Genomic DNA, 17,687 nt, shown 5'->3' with positions numbered 1-17,687 from the left:
TTCATTGTTTTTATATGTTAAACTTGCTTATGCTCTCTCCTTAGTAACATACTGTTTTAATATTTACAGAATTCCTGTCTTTCTTCATATACACATATTTTACCTGTATATATTTGCTTTGATTTACTAAATCACTTTCCTTTAATTAGACATTTAAGTTTTTATTTCAATTATAAGAATTGTTCCAACAAACATGAAACAAATTTTGAAAACCTACTTTATGACATTTATTGAATATCTGCACTCCCCTACTACTTCTAATAGTAAATATTGGGGCAACCGAAATGTTTCAACAGTCAGGAATTATGGACAACCCAAGTACCCCAAAATAGATACATGAACTAACTTAATAATGGTAAGTTACAAAACAGCATATATGTCATATACTTCTGCTTTAAACATATATGCGTATCTAATATGCAGAATATGGAATGATATTGACAACAGGGTTGATGTCAAATATTTCTGGATAAGCAAGATTATAGATATTCTTTAAATTTTTCTTAAAATAGTTTCTTTACTCAATTGTAATTTTTTGTTTGGTCTTATTTTTTGCCCACAAGTCCACCTAACTATAATATACAATTAATAACATTAACTAATGAAAACCCACTGCTGAATATTTAAGTTGGATTTTCTCCGCTGACTACTCAATTATTATCATATATTTATATTATTTAATTTTTCACCATTACCAACAACTCAATAGAAGAAAAAATGATCAAACTGAATCAAAAATTAAAAAGTAAAATGGGAGGGGAAGGGAGCAACGTTATAAAAAGTGAATGAAATTCCTTAAAAGAAAAGTGTAAAACCATCCCAGTCATGCCAAAATCATTAATATCTAAAAGCTACTGATCAGAGAATATTAAACAAAATTGCTCTTGTGTTTTCAATCTAAGCAATTTTAACTATATTATAAGCTACCATTATTTGTAGATCCCAGATTTTGCTGGATTTATACATGAAATTAGGCCATCCTCCTGCATAGTCACCAAGTAAACATCTACTTTATGTCTTAAATCATGTGCCTTCCTTGTGAAGTCTTCCGGGATTCCCCCAGACAGATATTCCCATATGCACCCTTCTTATACATATTTCCATTTAACATTTTATCATAGTGTAAATATCTATTTATGTATCTGTCTCTTCCATTAGATTACAAATTCCATGAAAGGAGAGCATATGTCTTACCATTTTATTTTTCTCGGCCATTTCCCTAACACACTGACATATTAATAAAACTTTTGGGAGAATACCTGAGTTATAATCTGACATGGTCAATGCAATTCAGCTAACATTTGACATGCTTATTTAGGATTGAACCATTTATGGAAGGTGTAAAAGCATGGCTCTTCACCACAAGAAGCTTAAAGGCCAATGGAGAAGTTCAGGCAAAAATATAAACAATTATAAACCCATAGAATAAATCTTACAACAGATGTACAAACAAAGTGCTGTAAGTATACAGTAAAGGGAGAAGTTAGTTCTGGCTAGAAGAGAGGAATCAGGAAAGGTTTCCTGGAAGAGGAAATATTTCAGATAAGCCTTAAAGGATGCTTAGAATTTTAACAGGCAGAAATAGTAAGAAAATACAGAGACATGAGTAAAATCCAGTCTAGGAATTACTCCTGGAGATCTTTAAAGAAATTTAGGAATTTGAAGAACTCAGTTTACAGTTTAAAGCAGCAAAATGGGATTTCTTCTTTTTGCTCTCAACTATACCCTGAATAAAAACTGACTTTACCACCAAGTAAGTTTAAGAACTCAATGAGTATCAATACTACATATGATCTTTTTCATACATGATCTTCATTAGAATAGCTGGGTCAAAGATATAATTCTAGGATGTTCCCTTATGATTTTAGGATTTCCCCAGTTAAAGTCATGTCTCAAAGTAGGTATAATGACATATTCAAAGTGTCCCATATAAAATTAATCTCAATTCCATTTTCATTTGTATTTTAAAAAAAGACAATCTGTAAATGCCTTGTCCATAATCCAAAACTGAAAAAACAAAAACAAATTAAATATACTTACTGTAACACAACCTTTAGAAGCTCCTTTTATTTTACCAATATAAATAGAAGTAAATATAAAATCCAGTTGTAGGTCCATCTCATTACTAGGTCTAATACAGGAAATGTTTTCCATGACAGGATTATATGGACATAATTCAGATGAAGCCTAACAAGGAATAAATTATAAAATGCATATAACCCTAAGTATTAGACAAATGCTGACAATGATTTTCAAAGTCAAATACTTCTTTAGATCGCTATTAATGAATTTGTGAAGGATTTTATACTGTTCTTATAAAGAAATCATTATCTAGATTTTTTTCTTAAAAAGCATATGATTTACCTTGAAAAAACTACTCCTAATAATTGACTCTTTAATTAACTACATAGGCCTAAGCTCTAGAAATATATCTTCCTCTGCATCAAAGCCATAATTTCAAACTTAATATTCCCTAATAGGTTTTATTCAATCTTAGCTCAACAGAAATATATTAAGATTTATATAGTACCTCAGTTCAAAATGAGTTTCTAAATATATTATCTCTTTTAATCACAACCACCCTGTGAGGTAGTTTGGGGATTTTTTTTTTTCCATTTCATAAGTAAAACTAATAGATGTTTCGATTGGTTAAGTGACTTGCAAAGGTCATAAAGTTGGTGTGAAGCAACATTAAGTCAAATCCAGGTTTCTACCTGCAGATCAAGGGTTATTTCAACCATGTAGAATTGTTTCATACACCAAGATGATGCTCTTAGGTAACACACTTGAAGGCATGTAAGTGCCTAAGAACCATCTGTTATATCAAATCTATATGTTTTATTCTATGTTCTATGTCTGAAAATAACTAACCAGTTGCGCAAAACCTCAAGATTATACCACTTCCACTCAAACAACTACAGAACTCTGCTTTTAAATTACAATATATTATCGGGAAGTATTAGCAGCAGCTGTTTCCTACAATCTCTTCTGAATTTTAAACTGCTTTCAAATGACTTTTTCAACTCCACATTTAGCTAGCCTTTGTGCATTACTCCTCTTTAACCCTAACCAAATAAATGACCACTAGAGCAACTATGCACGTGTACTTACTCTTCTTCTACCTCTAGAAAATGTGATTAATCCTCATGTGAAACATATGTAGTACTCATTATTCTTAACCCAGCTCACAATGCCATTTATCTGCCTAATAAAAAATCTTTATCATTATCTTCTATTGCCCACTCTAAAATTCTTCTTATCCCTTAAAGAACAGATAACAAATCAACTACAGGGACTCTAATTAGTCAGACTAATAACGGTGTGTGTGTTTTAAGTGATAAAATGAGAAGACAGGATAAAAAGAATTTCTTTTGGGGGCTTCACATTTTGCAAAGACTAAACTAAGTGCTTCCTAAAAATGGCCAATCCATGTTTCTCATAACTTCATTTAAAACTGAAAACAAGGAAAGGTTGGAGATGTTAAGGTATGCTGCCCTATAGATTTTAGTAGGTCTTCACATTATTTTCTGCTTGGGTTGTGATCATATTCCATCAGTTCTACAAAAAGTGTTATTTTCTTACGATATGATCATTCATACTGCATTATGAACTTACATGCTGCCAAGGAAACTATAATTCATTGAGAAGTTTGAACTCATTATCAATAATGACATGGTTTTTATTACCAATACAACTAAGACATCAAGTAAGCTACTGATCAAGCAAAAATGGTTACATTTTGACAAAATTTCCCAACACAGATGCTAAGCTAACCTCTATATAGAGCAACAAAAACACCAGTGAAGGGGCGCCTAGGTGGCTCAGTGGGTTAAAGCCTCTGCCTTCGGCTCAGGTCGTGATCCCAGCATCCTGGGATTGAGCCCTGCATCAGGCTCTCTGCTCAGCGGGGAGACTGCTTCCTCCTCTCTCTCTGCCTGCCTCTCTGCCTACTTGTGATCTCTGTCTGTCAAATAAATAAATACAATCTTTAAAAAAAAAAAAAAACACACCAGTGAAACAATAATCAGACCACCAGATTTTTTTTTATAGAACTGACCCAATTCTTCATCACACCTTAGAGAATAACAGCTTCTGACATTATTAAAAAATAAACCAACAAAAGTTTTACCATAATTCTACACTGGTGGTCACTGATAATCATTTCTTTAAAATAGGATAATAAAAGGATGATAATAAGAATACCGACAATAAATGATTTGAACCTCACTTTAGAGCTATACTTTTTAAAGTACTATGTCAAAACACAACTGGCTGACATTAAGTCAACAAGACACTTCCATTTGTTATCTTCTGTAAGAAGGAAAAGACAAAGGACTTACCAAACTGCTAGGGTTGTGACACTATTCTAAATGCTTTCATATGTTATTTCCTTTAATACTCAAAATAATCTTGTGAGGTAGGTATTATCAACCTCATTTAACATATAAGTTAACTAAGACTTAAAGAAGTGACTTGCCCAAATGACAGAGGCAAGATTTGAACACAGGTCTGTAATCTCCAAAAACCATGTTCTTTCCTCTACATAATGCTACCTTAATTACATGTGAGGAAAAGGAATAAGTTCAGGTAGCCACACTACTGGAAGACCGGACAGATAAATATGGGGAACTGTTCAATTCTAGGAAATGTTTTGATAAAGTAGTTAAATATCCAATGAGAATCATTTTTTTAAAAAAAGTATTCAAGTCATAGAATATTTAGACTGAAAAAAATATAAATGACCAAAAAAAATTCTTTCACTTCAATAAAGACAATTACATATTTTCAAACTAATATGAAAATTTTCTCAAATTTAAACTAGGAATATTTGTAATTTTTATTATAATATTCTGCTTGATGAAAGAAACAGTTGTTAGTCACTAGTGCATATTTCATTGTTAATTAAGAGAAAGCAGAAATAAATTACCTGTACAGATTCACATGTAATCAATGGTAGTTCTGACAATGCTGATTCAGAAGTATTCTTATTTTCATTAGTGATGACATGGTCTTGCTTAGGTTGTAATTTAAGAATTTCTGAACTTTTATGTTCAACAGGTCCTTCTTCATCACTGGAAACAACAACTAAAAAGAAACAATTAGGGGCGCCTGGGTGGCTCAGTGGGTTAAAGCCTCTCCCTTCAGCTCGGGTCATGATCCCAGGGTCCTGGGATCGAGCCCCACGTTGGTCTCTGCTCTGCAGGGAGCCTGCTTCCTCCTCTCTCTCTATCTCTCTCTGCCTGCCTCTCTGCCTACTTGTGATCTCTATCTGTCAAATAAATAAATGAAATCTTTAAAAAAAAAAAAATTATTTTTTTAAATGTGTCACAATAAACACACATCAAAAAGAAAACTTTCTAATTCATGCAATATACCTTTAATAATCCCATTAAAATTTAATCATCTAACTTTGTCCAACTTAGAAACTGGACTATCATTCATTATCTGTTTTATACTAGTTATATACAATATTTCCATATCAGTGCTATTGTTTAGCAGTTACCTGCAACCTTACTTTATGGAGGATGAAGACATTTAAAAATGGATAAAGCCAAAACTAAGAAAAAAAAAAAAAAATTTTCAGTCTAAAAATGGATAAAGCCATGAGTAAGAACTTAGGGAAAAGTTCCAGCAAGAATAATAAAAATATATTGTTCCATCACTCTAAACTGTACTTCAAAAAATTAAATTTAAGATTAAAATTTAAAAAAATAAATTGTATTTTAATTCCTGTTATATTAGTTGCCTCCAGAAGGAAGCAGTGGATGCCTGAAAAGATGTGAGAAACTATTCACTGTGTATCCTTTAAAACCTTTTTTTGTACCATGTGAGTGTATCAAATACTTGAACATTAATTAAATCAAAATTAATGATAATTATTATATAGCACCTTAACTCCACACTTCAACTTCATCAACCAAAATGTCAATAATAATGGCTCTTCTGGAATCCTTTTTCAAAACTACTGAGATGAGGGACTCCTGGGTGGCGCAGTTGATTCAGCGCCCAACTATTGGTTTTGGCTCAGTTCATGATATTGAGCATCTCAGCACATGCCCAGAGGGGAGTCTGCTTGAAGAGTCTCTCCCTCTGCCCCTCCCCCAACATGTGTGTACATGTGTGTGAGCATGGTCTTTCTAAAATCAATAAGCAGATTTTTTTTAAATTACTGAGATAAATTACAGTTCACAATTCTAAAAAAAACAAAAACAAAAAACAAAAACCCTGCTTCCAAATAATCTACTGTTTACCTAAATCATTATTACAAAATTTATGAACAAAGTCCCAAAACCCCAAGTTTTCTTTCTCAAGTTAATATATTCCACAGGGATGTCATCAACAGCTAACGCCTCAGCAAAATTTGAGAGGTAAAATAAAACAACTAAGTAAAGCAGAGAAAATTTAAAAACATTATTATCGTACTGTTACTTACTTGGTTCAACTGATATCAAAGATTGGTTCCCCTCACTGTGTTCACTTAACACAGGCTTTTCTATTGCATTCAACTCATTCTCATCCTTCTCAAGCAGGGTAGAATTCCCCACAGTATCAGTGGAAATAGAGCTCTCAAAAGTTTCAGTGGTTGAACAGTCAGAGGTACTTTTGAGAGCAACACACAAAGCCAACTCTTGACTACTAAGTAAGGATAGTTTAGCAATATCACTTTCTACAGGTTCAGGTGTAATTTCTTCAAGCACTTTTGAGTCTTGATGATAGTTTTCACTTGGCTTCTCAAATTCAGCAGATGCTGCTGAGTCATTTTCTCGTGTTTTCTGAACATATACAGAAAATTAGCATTAGTCAGATTTGGCTAAAGAATTTTTTAAAGTTTAAATTCCTAAAGGAGAATATAAAAGTAAAAATATCATTTCTATAACTACAGGAATAGGAAACTACATAATTATATTACATTACTATTGCCAGGGTCTCCCAAGTAAAAAGACAGAATTTGGTCTGTCCGATCAGACATCCAAACATTTTTTTTAAAGGCTGTGATGTGGAAATTCCCATATTTACAAGTGGTTCAGTTGGTCTCCCACAACTTAAGTCAACTTTAGAATAAGAAAAAGGTTTCTACAGTTTTATTTTGTAAACGTAATGAAGCCAAATGACATCATGTGACTTTATTAACAAAAGCAAAAAATTAAAAACTTAAGAGGCTAACAATTTGAAAAACTATCAAATCAATCACTGCCTTCACATCTCTATCACCATTTAAATCTAAAACTGTAACTCAAAATTACTGAAAATTCCTTAAAAGGCCTTGTGAATTAAAGGAGTAAAAAAATTCTCTTCTTTTACTTTTATTAACTGTTCACTAAGTTTTGAAAATAATGTGCATTAAGTATGGTAATTCTTCACTTTCAACAAATTCCCTAAATCCTAGGTAGAGTCTTAAAGAAGTTGGTAAGTAAATTACTACTAATAAAAGAAATCTGGTAATAATTTTACTCAGTGTGTGAAAAAGCAATTGCCTGGACAGTATGAATGGAGCATTAATAAAATCTGGCTAAAATAAGGGAAAATAAAAGAGAACAAGTTCACCAGATATCTACCAAAGTAAGAAGTGCTATCAGAGAAGATTATTTTTAACTTTACTTGTTCATAACATCTGAAATTTGTTCCAATAGCTATATTACTAAAAAACATTTAAGTTATTTTTCAAAAATCAAACAGAGAATCAAAAAAATAGGCAAAGAATAGAAAGAAATCTAAAGATAAAAACATTGTTATAAGAACATTATTTGGTCACAGTCAATTCATTTTTATTATAGAATAAATTATTTCATATGATATCTAAATACCTCTACTTACTATCTGTTCTGCTGACTCATACAAAGCAGAAGTAGAATTATGAGAACCAGGTAAATTACTTCTAAGCCTTTTCTTTCTCTTCCTGGAAGTCAGGGCAGGTTCCATTTTTGAATCAGAAAATGTATCATCCTTATTTCTGCTCCCATCTTCAAGATGATCACAACCTCTACTTCCACTACTGAGCTCTTAAAAAATAAAAGAAACAAAAATATGGCCAAAAAGTACAGAAAGAATCCCTTTTAGAAGAGCTCACATAAACATCATCAAAATTGCTGTACAACTTCCAAAATTAATCTAAAAAAAAAAAAAAATTCACCATTACACTCTCATACTGACATGGATGAATGTAAAGAAATACCCTATTTTAAGTTGCCTACACAAAATAAATGTTCATTGTATAATAAATACAAGTGAGAAAAATATATAAAAAAGGAGTATTCTTTAATAACCAAAGCAAAACAATCAAACTATATTTTTCCTTTTCCTCCAATTACATTTGATTGTAATACAAAAAGAGGGGGAAGTGACAATAAAATTTAGAAAATTCACATTTTAAAACGTCTTGATAATTCATTGTGATTTTAGTAATTAGTTGTCTTTTTAAAATTTAAATGTTATATACATATATGTATTTTTTTAAATGAAAAGAGACAATACTTATGAGTATTAATCACTGCTCTTTTAAAAGGAGTCAAGGGACACCTGGGTGGCTCAGTAGGTTAAGCATCTGCCTTCAGCTCAGGTCATGACTTCGGACTGAGTACCACATTGAGCTCCTTGCTCATTAGGAAGCCTGCTTCTTCCTCTTCCTGCTGCTCCCCCTGGTTGTTCTTTCTCTCTCTCATTCTCTCTCTCTCTCTGACAAATAAATAAAATCTTTAAAAATATGAATGAATGGGGGCGCCTGGGTGGCTCAGTGGGTTAAGCCTCTACCTTCGGCTCAGGTCATGATCTCAGGGTCCTGGGATCCAGCCCCACATCGGGCTCTCTGCTCAGCAGGGAACCTGCTTCCCCCTCTCGCTCTGCCTGCCTCTCTGCCTACTTGTGATCTCTGTCAAATAAATAAATAAAATCTTTAAAAAAAATATATGAATGAATGAATGGAGGCAAAACATTTAACCTCAACAGCAGAATATATGTGATCATTCACAAAGCTATCAATTTGATTCAGTTTCTTCTATTTAAAAATCAAGATCTCATTTTAAGAATCCAATAAATCTACTCCCCTACAGATAAAGAAATGTTCCCTTCTGTAAATCAACACAACATTATTTGAAACCTAAGTCAATTATTACTAAAAATGCTTAGCATTTCAGTTATCAAATATATGTACTATGCAAAAATACCTTCCAAAAGGTTCTACCTTACTAACTAAAGGTTATCCTGAATTCTATTGCTTTCTGAATCTACATAAGTACTAACTCAAAATATATGTAAACAGAGTCCCAAGGCAGCTTCTTTGAATTCATAACTTATAATTCATGTAACACTTACTGGTCTGACCTCTCTATTCACTCAAAATTCTTCAATACTACCCACCTTCTCTTCAAACTGTTCTTGCCCTTATTCTTGCTGCATAGACACCTAATAACTAACATTCATAGTATCTCTTGTCATTCTTTAAAAGGCAGGCATTGGTCAGGATTGAGGGCAAAATGCCAAGATGGTCAACAGTCTTCCAATTTCCAAAGAAAATACTCTTTGCTCTCTCCCCCAGAAAAATAAAATATCCTCCTAAACATAGTATTTTGAAAAGCACAATTGTTGGGGGGGGAGGGGTAACTTTGTAAACTGGAAGTATGCAAATTCAATTTCTACATGTAACTGCTGTATCAAACTACATTTTCTAAACATAAATACTACAGCAAAAAGATGGAGGAAATGAAAGGGGCTTGAGAAAAACCCTATTATACAGGAGTTTTCCCTCAAATAGTTTATTTGCTTTTCACACATCAGTCAAGACTATCTCATGGAAAATAAGAATAAATTAGATAGAGCTTGGCATTATAAAAATGGATTCTACCTACATAATATAACAATTTAACTCACAAATTTTACTAGTATGTAAAATTAAAGAAATGACAAATTCTTGTAAACAAAAGAATATTAAATATTTCCAATAAGGGGTGCCTGGGTGGCTCAATCAGTACAGCATATGACTCTTGATCTTGGGATTGTGAGTTTGAGCCCCATGTTAGGTATAGAAATTACTTAAAAATAAAATCTTTAAAATATGTGTGTGTGTATGTGTGTATAGCACCAATATATTATTTTCATAAAAGAAAATTCTATAAGGCAAACTTAGTATACTACGAAAGAATGGTACACCTGGAGTTGAATTCAGAATTCCCATTAATTTATGGGCTTATGTTAAAAAACTGGTATGGGGGTCAGTGCCTAAGTGGCTCAGTCAGTGAAGTGTCCAAATCTTGATTCTGGCTCAGGGTCATGAGACTCTCTCTTTCTCTCTTTCTCCCCCATTTGTTCTCTCTCTCAAAAAAAAATATTTTAATAAAAAATAAATATTAAAAAACACTCTCCATCTCCCTTTCCTTCTCCCCACTTTCCCTCTCTAAAAAACAAAACAAAACAAAACAAAAACTGGTATTGGGCACAATTATCCATAAGATGAAAACATGGTGAGTTTCAATAGCTACTTTTCTTAAAAAGACTTTATCTCTCAAAAGAACTTCAGGGGTACTAAGGAACTATAAAATGTTTTTGGCTTTTTTTTATCATGCATTTTTTCCCCTGCTAGTCTAAAATTCCACTGTGACTTTGAAGTAATACTGAAAGGTAGAAATCAGAAGCTTTTTATTCAACTATTCCTATTCAATCCAGGAAATCAGTAAAATGTGAGGGCTTACCAGTGGTGTCTAGAAAGTATGTGAATGGAGACTACTTGTCCAAATACTTTTTATTTGGTTATTAATGAGAATATTTTGGGGAAAAGTACAATTCATAAGAAAATAAATGTCTTTCATTATGTGTAGCTAGTGCTTAGTGACCAATTGAAAGATTACATCTACAGTTACAATGCTTTCTCTACATTGCCCTTGTAAGAGTTGAAGCTGGTTATTAGACTAGTTTCTTTTTAAGTTTTCCTCTTCTATGAAAAAAAGCTACTAGGGGCACCTGGGTGGTTCAGTGTGTTAAAGCCTCTGCCTTCGGCTCAGGTCATGATCCCAGGGTCCCGGAATAGAGCCCCAAGTCAGGCTCTCTGCTCAGTGGGGAGTCTGCTCCCCACCCCCCGGCCTGCCTCTCTGCCTACTTGTGATCTCTGTCAAATAAATAAATAAAATCTTTTTTTTAAAAAAGGCTACTAAAAATGGTAAATAGCTGTGTTTCAAATGAAGTACAAAGAATTTTTGCATAGTGTCATTAAAAATCTTTTCTAGTGAATAATTTATAAAATCATTCAGAAAACAAAATATCTCAACTAGTTTCAAGCAATCAGTAATCCAAGAGACCCCTAAAGATGTTAGTTCCACATCTGACTAATGTAGTAAACTGTTTTGGTGCGAATTTTTGTAAAATTATTTTAAAATCTTAAAAGAAAGACAAAAAGGAGAAAAGAGGTCAATTCATTAACCCTACATGCAAGGAGGCCTAAAAAGAATTTTCAGAAGTCTGGGATGTATTTACCTTTAAATTTGCTAATAGTGGCTTGTACTGGCATCCTCCTAGAGTTGAGAGAAATTCTAATGAATAAAGAATGTATGTCATAGGAGGATAGACAGTGGGAAGCTAAGAATAATAATCGAGTTAGCAGCAATATGAATTACCAGACATATCCATGAAAACAACACTTACAAATAGCTAAACTAACATTCTAAGTGTATAGCTGTATATCCAGCCCCAACAATAACAACAAAAAGAAATAATATTCAAATTTAACTTACAGATTCAGTAAATAAATCTAGAAATGTATACCATAGTGTAAAAATAACAAATTCAGCAATTTTCTTTGTGTTGCTAAATATACCTCCCTTTACTTTCACAAATCCTTTAAATGTAAAATTAAAGTTAACTACAACTTAAAAATTATTAGAAATGCAAAAGATAAAAATTCAAATGAGAACAAATTTCCAAGGTTCACAAACCTTTAGGTTGAGCATCAGACATTACAAGAGAAATGCCATTATCATCTCTTTGCTTTTCTTTAGTGTGTGAAGTCTGCTTTGCATAATTATTATCTACTGTCTTACTTGATTGGGAACCCCTGCAAAAGAAAATATTATATTCAACTCTTCTATATCCAAATGAATTAAGAAGCCAGTTGACTTATATTCAAGATAAAAATCCAGTTTTACAGGTTACATATACAGCTGTATATAGCAGCATATATAATCTGCACAGAAGAATACTGAACTAAGATTTGAGAAGTAAGTTCTCATCCTTATTTTACCATTAAAGTCTCCCTATTCTTTTGTGGGAAAAAAAAATATGGGCACATATGGGATTGGGCACATGCAAAATGAGCAAAAGAATGATACAGGTATTAAATACATCAAAGAGGTTTAAAAAGTAAAAAATCCATGAAGAGAAATACATGATAAGCACATCTATATGTAATCAAAAAATAACCCAAAGGGAATTGTTAATATATTTCAAGCATGGTTCACAAATTAATCAAAAATTAAGTACTTAATCAAAAATTAAGTACAAAATAATTTCTATTATAAGGTACTCATTAAATATATAAAATATAAGGTTGTATGAAAAACAAGTTTTGATATGATGAGCACAATATTACTATAAATGAAAACTTAATACAATATTAGTAGGGGATTTCAGCACCCCACTTTGAGCAATGGATAAATCATCCAGACCAAAAAAAAAAAAAAATCAACAAGAAAACGTTGGACTAAAATCATACATTAGAATAAATAGACTGAACATGCATCTATGGAACATGCCATCCAATAACACCAAAATACACAATTCTTCTCAAATGTATACAAAACATTCATAATCACATGATAATCATTACTCATATGATAGACCACAATAAAGTCTTAGCAAGTTTAATAAGATTGAAATCATACCAACTATCTTTAAGGACAAAAATATTAAACTAAAAATCAGTAACAGGAAAAAGCTAGAATATTCACAAATATATGTACATTAAACAATATGCTCCTGAACAAGTTATCAAAGAAAAAAGCAAAAAGGAGATCAAAAGATATCTTGAAGCAAATAAAAATTTAAGTAAAACATATCAAAGCTTACTGAATACCACAAAAAATAATTCTAAGAAGGAAATCTGTAGTGATAAATGCCTACATAAGAAACAAAAACTCCAATAAACAACCTCACTTTACACCTCATGAAACTAGAAAAAGAACTAAGGCCAAAGTGAGCAGAAAGGAGGAAATCAAGATCAGAGCAGAAATAAGGAAAACAATAAAAAAAGATCAAAATTTCTTCTGTTAATTCTTGTTAATTTGGGGTGGCTTAGCTGGTTAAGCATCCGACTGTTGGTTTTAGTTCAGGTCATGATCTCATGGGTCATAGGATCAAGTCCCACACTGCACTCCATGCTCAGTGGGGAATCTGTCTGAGATTCTCTCCCTTGCCGCCTCCCCCCCTTGCACATACACTCTCTCTCAAAAAATAAATCTTTAAAAATATATATTAAAAAAAAATCAACACAAGTAAGACCTAGTTTTTTGAAAAGATAAACAAAACTGCCACACATTCTAATTTCAAACTATATTACAAAGCTATAGTAATTAAAATAGTATGGTATGGCATAAAAAGAGACTCACAGGCCAAAGGAACAGAATCAAGAGCCAGAAATAAACCCACACATACATAGCCAATTAATTTATGGCAAAGGAGACAAGAATATACAATAGGGAAAGGAGATTCTCTTCAATTAATAGCATTGGGGAAATAGTCACATGCAAAAGAATGAAACTGGACCCCCATCTTACACCATACATTAAAAAATGAATTAAAAACTTAAAACATTAAAATTGTAAGCCATCTGACTCCTAGAAGAAAACATGGGGGTAAGCTCATTAACACCACCTTGGCGAAGATTTTTTGGAATTAATACCAAAACAAAGGTCATAAAAGCACAATGAACAAATGAGACCACATCAAACGGAGTAAGGAACAGGCAAGGCAGGTAGGAAGAGACAAGAAGGGAGCTACATGTCCAGATTCACAGAAATCCCAGATGTGGAGAAATGTTATAGATGAGATATTAACCAGGGAGAAGGGAACACCTTCATTGTTCTAAATAGAGACAGGATAGTCTCATGATATTTACCAGTCCACCATGTTGGTTTAAATATAGACAAGATATTCTCTTGTCTGAAACTTAGAAACTTAGAAACCCACCATGTATTGACAAGAAATTTACCAAGTTCCCTGGTTAGATTTTTAAAAAAGACTGGCCATTATCAGACACATGAAAAAATGTTCATCATCACTAGCCATCAGGGAGATTCAAATTAAAACTACATTGAGATACAACCTGACACCAGTTAGAATGGCCAAAATTAGCAAGACAGGAAACAACGTGTGTTGGAGAGGATGTGGAGAAAGGGGAACCCTCTTACACTATTGGTGGGAGTGCAAGTTGGTGCAGCCACTTTGGAGAACAGTGTGGAGATTCCTCAAGAAATTAAAAATAAAGCTTCCCTATGACCCTGCAATTGCACTACTGGGTATTTACCCCAAAGATACACATGTAGTGAAAAGAAGGGCCATCTGTACCCCAATGTTCATAGCAGCAATGACCACGGTCGCCAAACTGTGGAAAGAACCAAGATGCCTTTCAATGGAAGAATAGATAAGGAAGATGTGGTCCATATACACGATGGAGTATTATTCCTCCATCAGAAAGGATGAATACCCAACTTTTGTAGCAACGTGGACAGGACTGGAGGAGATTATGCTGAGTGAAATACATCAAGCAGAGAGAGTCAATTATCATATGGTTTCACTTATTTGTGGAGCATAACAATTAACATGGAGGACATGGGGAAATGGAGAGGAGAAGGGAGTTGAGGGAAATTGGAAGGGGAGATGAACCATGAGAGACTATGGACTCTAAAACACAACCTGAAGGTTTTAAAGGGGCGGGGGGGGCGGGAGGTTAGGGGAGCCAGGTGGTGGGTATTAAGGAGGCACGTATTGCATGGAGCACTGGGTGTGGTGCAAAAACAATGAATACTGTTACACTGAAAAGAAATTTTAAAAAAAAATGGTTAAAAAAAAAAAAAAGACTGGCCATAATAGCCCTCAATGACAACCCATTCCAGATCCTTCTCCATCTCGAGAGCTTTTTTCTTTCCTTTCTGTTCTCATCTTCACTTAATAAACCTTCACTTCACTTCACCCTTTTGTGTCCACAAGATTCATTCTTCTACTCTGTGAGACAAGAACCCTGCAACCCTACAACAAAACCAAAAACTTCTGCTCAGCAAATGAACCCATCATCAAAATGAAAAGGCAATACATGGAATGGGAGAAAATATTTACAGACTATATATCTAATAAGGGGTTAATACCCAAAATATAGGGCACCTGGGTGGCTCAGTGGGTTAAGCCGCTGCCTTCAGCTCAGGTCATGATCCCGGGGTCCTGGGATGAGTCCCGCATAGGGCTCCTTGTCCAGCAGGGAGCCTGCTGCTCTCTCTGCCTCTGCCTGCCTCTCTGCCTGCTTGTGCTCTCTCTCTCTCTCTGACAAATAAATAAATAAATAAAATCTTTAAAAAAAGAAATACCCAAAATATATAAAGGACTCCTACAACTCAATAGAAAACTTTCCATTTAAAAAAACCAGGCAGAGGGGAGTGCCTGGGTAGCTCAGTTGGTTAAGCACCTGACTCTGGATCTCAGTTCAGGTCTTGATCTTGGGGTGCTGAGTTCAAGCCCCACTATGGGCTCTATGCTGGGCGTGGAGCCTACTTAAAAAAAAAATGAGCAGAGGAACTAAATAGACATTTTTCCAAAGAAGATATACACATGGCCAACTGGAACACGAAAAGGAGTATAACATCACTAATCATCAGAGAAATGTAAATTAAAACCACAATGAGGTATCACCTCATATCCATCAGAATGATTATCAAAAAAACAAACAAAACAATAACAACAAAAAAGTGATAACACACATTGCAAGAATGTAGAGAAAACAGAACCCCTGAGCAGTCTTGATGGGAATGTGGGAATATAAACTGGTGCAGCCACTGTGGAAAATACTATGGAGGTTCCTCAAAAATTCAAAAATAGAACAGCCATATGATCCAGCTATTCCACTTCTGGGTATTTATGCTCAGAAACAAAATCATTATCTCAAAAAGATATAGGCACCCCATGTTCAGTGCAACACTACTGCAATAGCAAAGACATGGAAACAACCTAAGTGTCCACTGACAGATAAATGAATGTAGAAAATATGATACATACATAGGAATATTATTCAGCCGCAAAAAAAGAGAAATCCTGCCATTTGCAAGAACATGGATGGAGCCTGAGGGCATTATGCTAAGTGAAATAAGTCAGAAAGAGAAAGACAAATACTGTATGATCTCACTTATATGTGAGAACTTAAAAACAAACAAACAAACAAACAAACAAAAAACAGGGAGTGGCCAACAGCCTGCAGAGCAACATGCCTAAGTCTTATTGTAACTACTGCAACAGATACTTCATCCATGACTCTCCATCTGTCAGAAAATCACAGTACAGTAGTAGCAAACACAAAGAGAATAAGAAAAACTACCGGACATGAATGGAAGAGCTCAGAACCAGATCAACAAAACAACTCCTACATTTCAACTGCTACAATATTTAAACTGCTACATTTCAGGATACCTCTTAGGCAATTCCCTGCTCCTCCTCCTGCAAAAGCAATAATCCCACTTCTTCCTAGTTTCCTGGGTCCTCCTCACCCTGGTATGATGCCAACACCCAATGGGGGGACCTTCCCATGCCAGTGATGGACCCTCATCCTCCTGGGATGATACGAGTGTACCTGCTTCTGGAATGATGCCACCTCTGGGAAGCCACATGCCAATGATGCCTGGGCCCTCCTATACATCCCATGATGGTGCCCACTTGACCAGGAATGACTCAATCAGACAGATAAGGAGAGATGGGAACCTCTTTATATCTATTTTATATTACTTGTTCTACTTCACCAGGAGATCATGGTATTGTGACTTTGGGTGTTTTCTAACAGCAAGACAAGGAAGACTTGCTCCCCCTTCCTATCAAAGAGAATAGTTTTTGCAGGGGAGTTAGTAGGACAAAAAAAAAAAGTAGTTTTCATTTGTATTGTGAAATGTGAAAATAAAATTGTCAACTCTTTTAGTTAAAAAAAAAATCACTTAAATACTGTCAACAGATTGGTAGTTGCAGGGGATGGGGAGGTTGGAGAGAAGTGGGTGCAAATGAATGAAGGTGGTAAGAAGGTACAAGTTTCTAGTTGTAAGACAAGTGCTAGAGTATAATGTACATGCAGCATGGTGACTATAATTAACAATAGGGCATTGTACATTTGAATGTTGCTAAGACATTAGACCTTAGAAGTTCTCATTACAAGAAAAAAAAGTAACTATACAAGCTGATGTTAATTAGATTTACAATGTTAATAATTTCACAATACAGACATATATCAAATCACTATGTTGTACACCTAAAGCTAATACAATGTTTTGTCACTAATATATCAATAAAATTAATTAATTTTTTTAAAATAAATTGATAGAAACCATTGGGAAAACAATTTAGTACTAATTAAAATAGCCAAAAAATGAATGAAATCTTTACACACAATACTTTCACTCATAGTAGTTTTTAATAAAACTCATTATGGTAGTAGAAAAATCTGTTAAATAAAAAACTATATA

The 17,687-nt window shown here is 33.8% G+C and overlaps 1 protein-coding gene and 1 pseudogene across 3 annotated transcripts in view; one reads left to right on the top strand and one right to left on the bottom strand.

Moving 5' to 3' along the window:
• The window catches only part of SENP7 (SUMO specific peptidase 7), a 145,792-nt gene that overhangs the window by 37,375 nt on the left and 90,730 nt on the right, over positions 1 to 17,687 (bottom strand). For all 3 annotated transcript variants that reach the window (XM_046003303.1, XM_046003304.1, XM_046003306.1), the window contains 5 exons: positions 11,919 to 12,037; positions 7,816 to 8,000; positions 6,434 to 6,773; positions 4,928 to 5,085; positions 2,041 to 2,187 (listed from right to left, as the gene is read on the bottom strand). In XM_046003303.1, coding sequence (XP_045859259.1) covers positions 2,041 to 2,187; positions 4,928 to 5,085; positions 6,434 to 6,773; positions 7,816 to 8,000; positions 11,919 to 12,037 — 949 coding nt within the window. The remainder of the gene's footprint in view (positions 1 to 2,040; positions 2,188 to 4,927; positions 5,086 to 6,433; positions 6,774 to 7,815; positions 8,001 to 11,918; positions 12,038 to 17,687) is intronic.
• LOC123940467 lies at positions 16,448 to 16,924 on the top strand (annotated as a pseudogene).

This window comes from Meles meles, chromosome 4 (assembly GCF_922984935.1).
Source record: "Meles meles chromosome 4, mMelMel3.1 paternal haplotype, whole genome shotgun sequence".
In the NCBI taxonomy this organism is placed as follows: domain Eukaryota; kingdom Metazoa; phylum Chordata; class Mammalia; order Carnivora; family Mustelidae; genus Meles; species Meles meles.
This window is presented reverse-complemented; position numbering and strand designations above follow the sequence as displayed.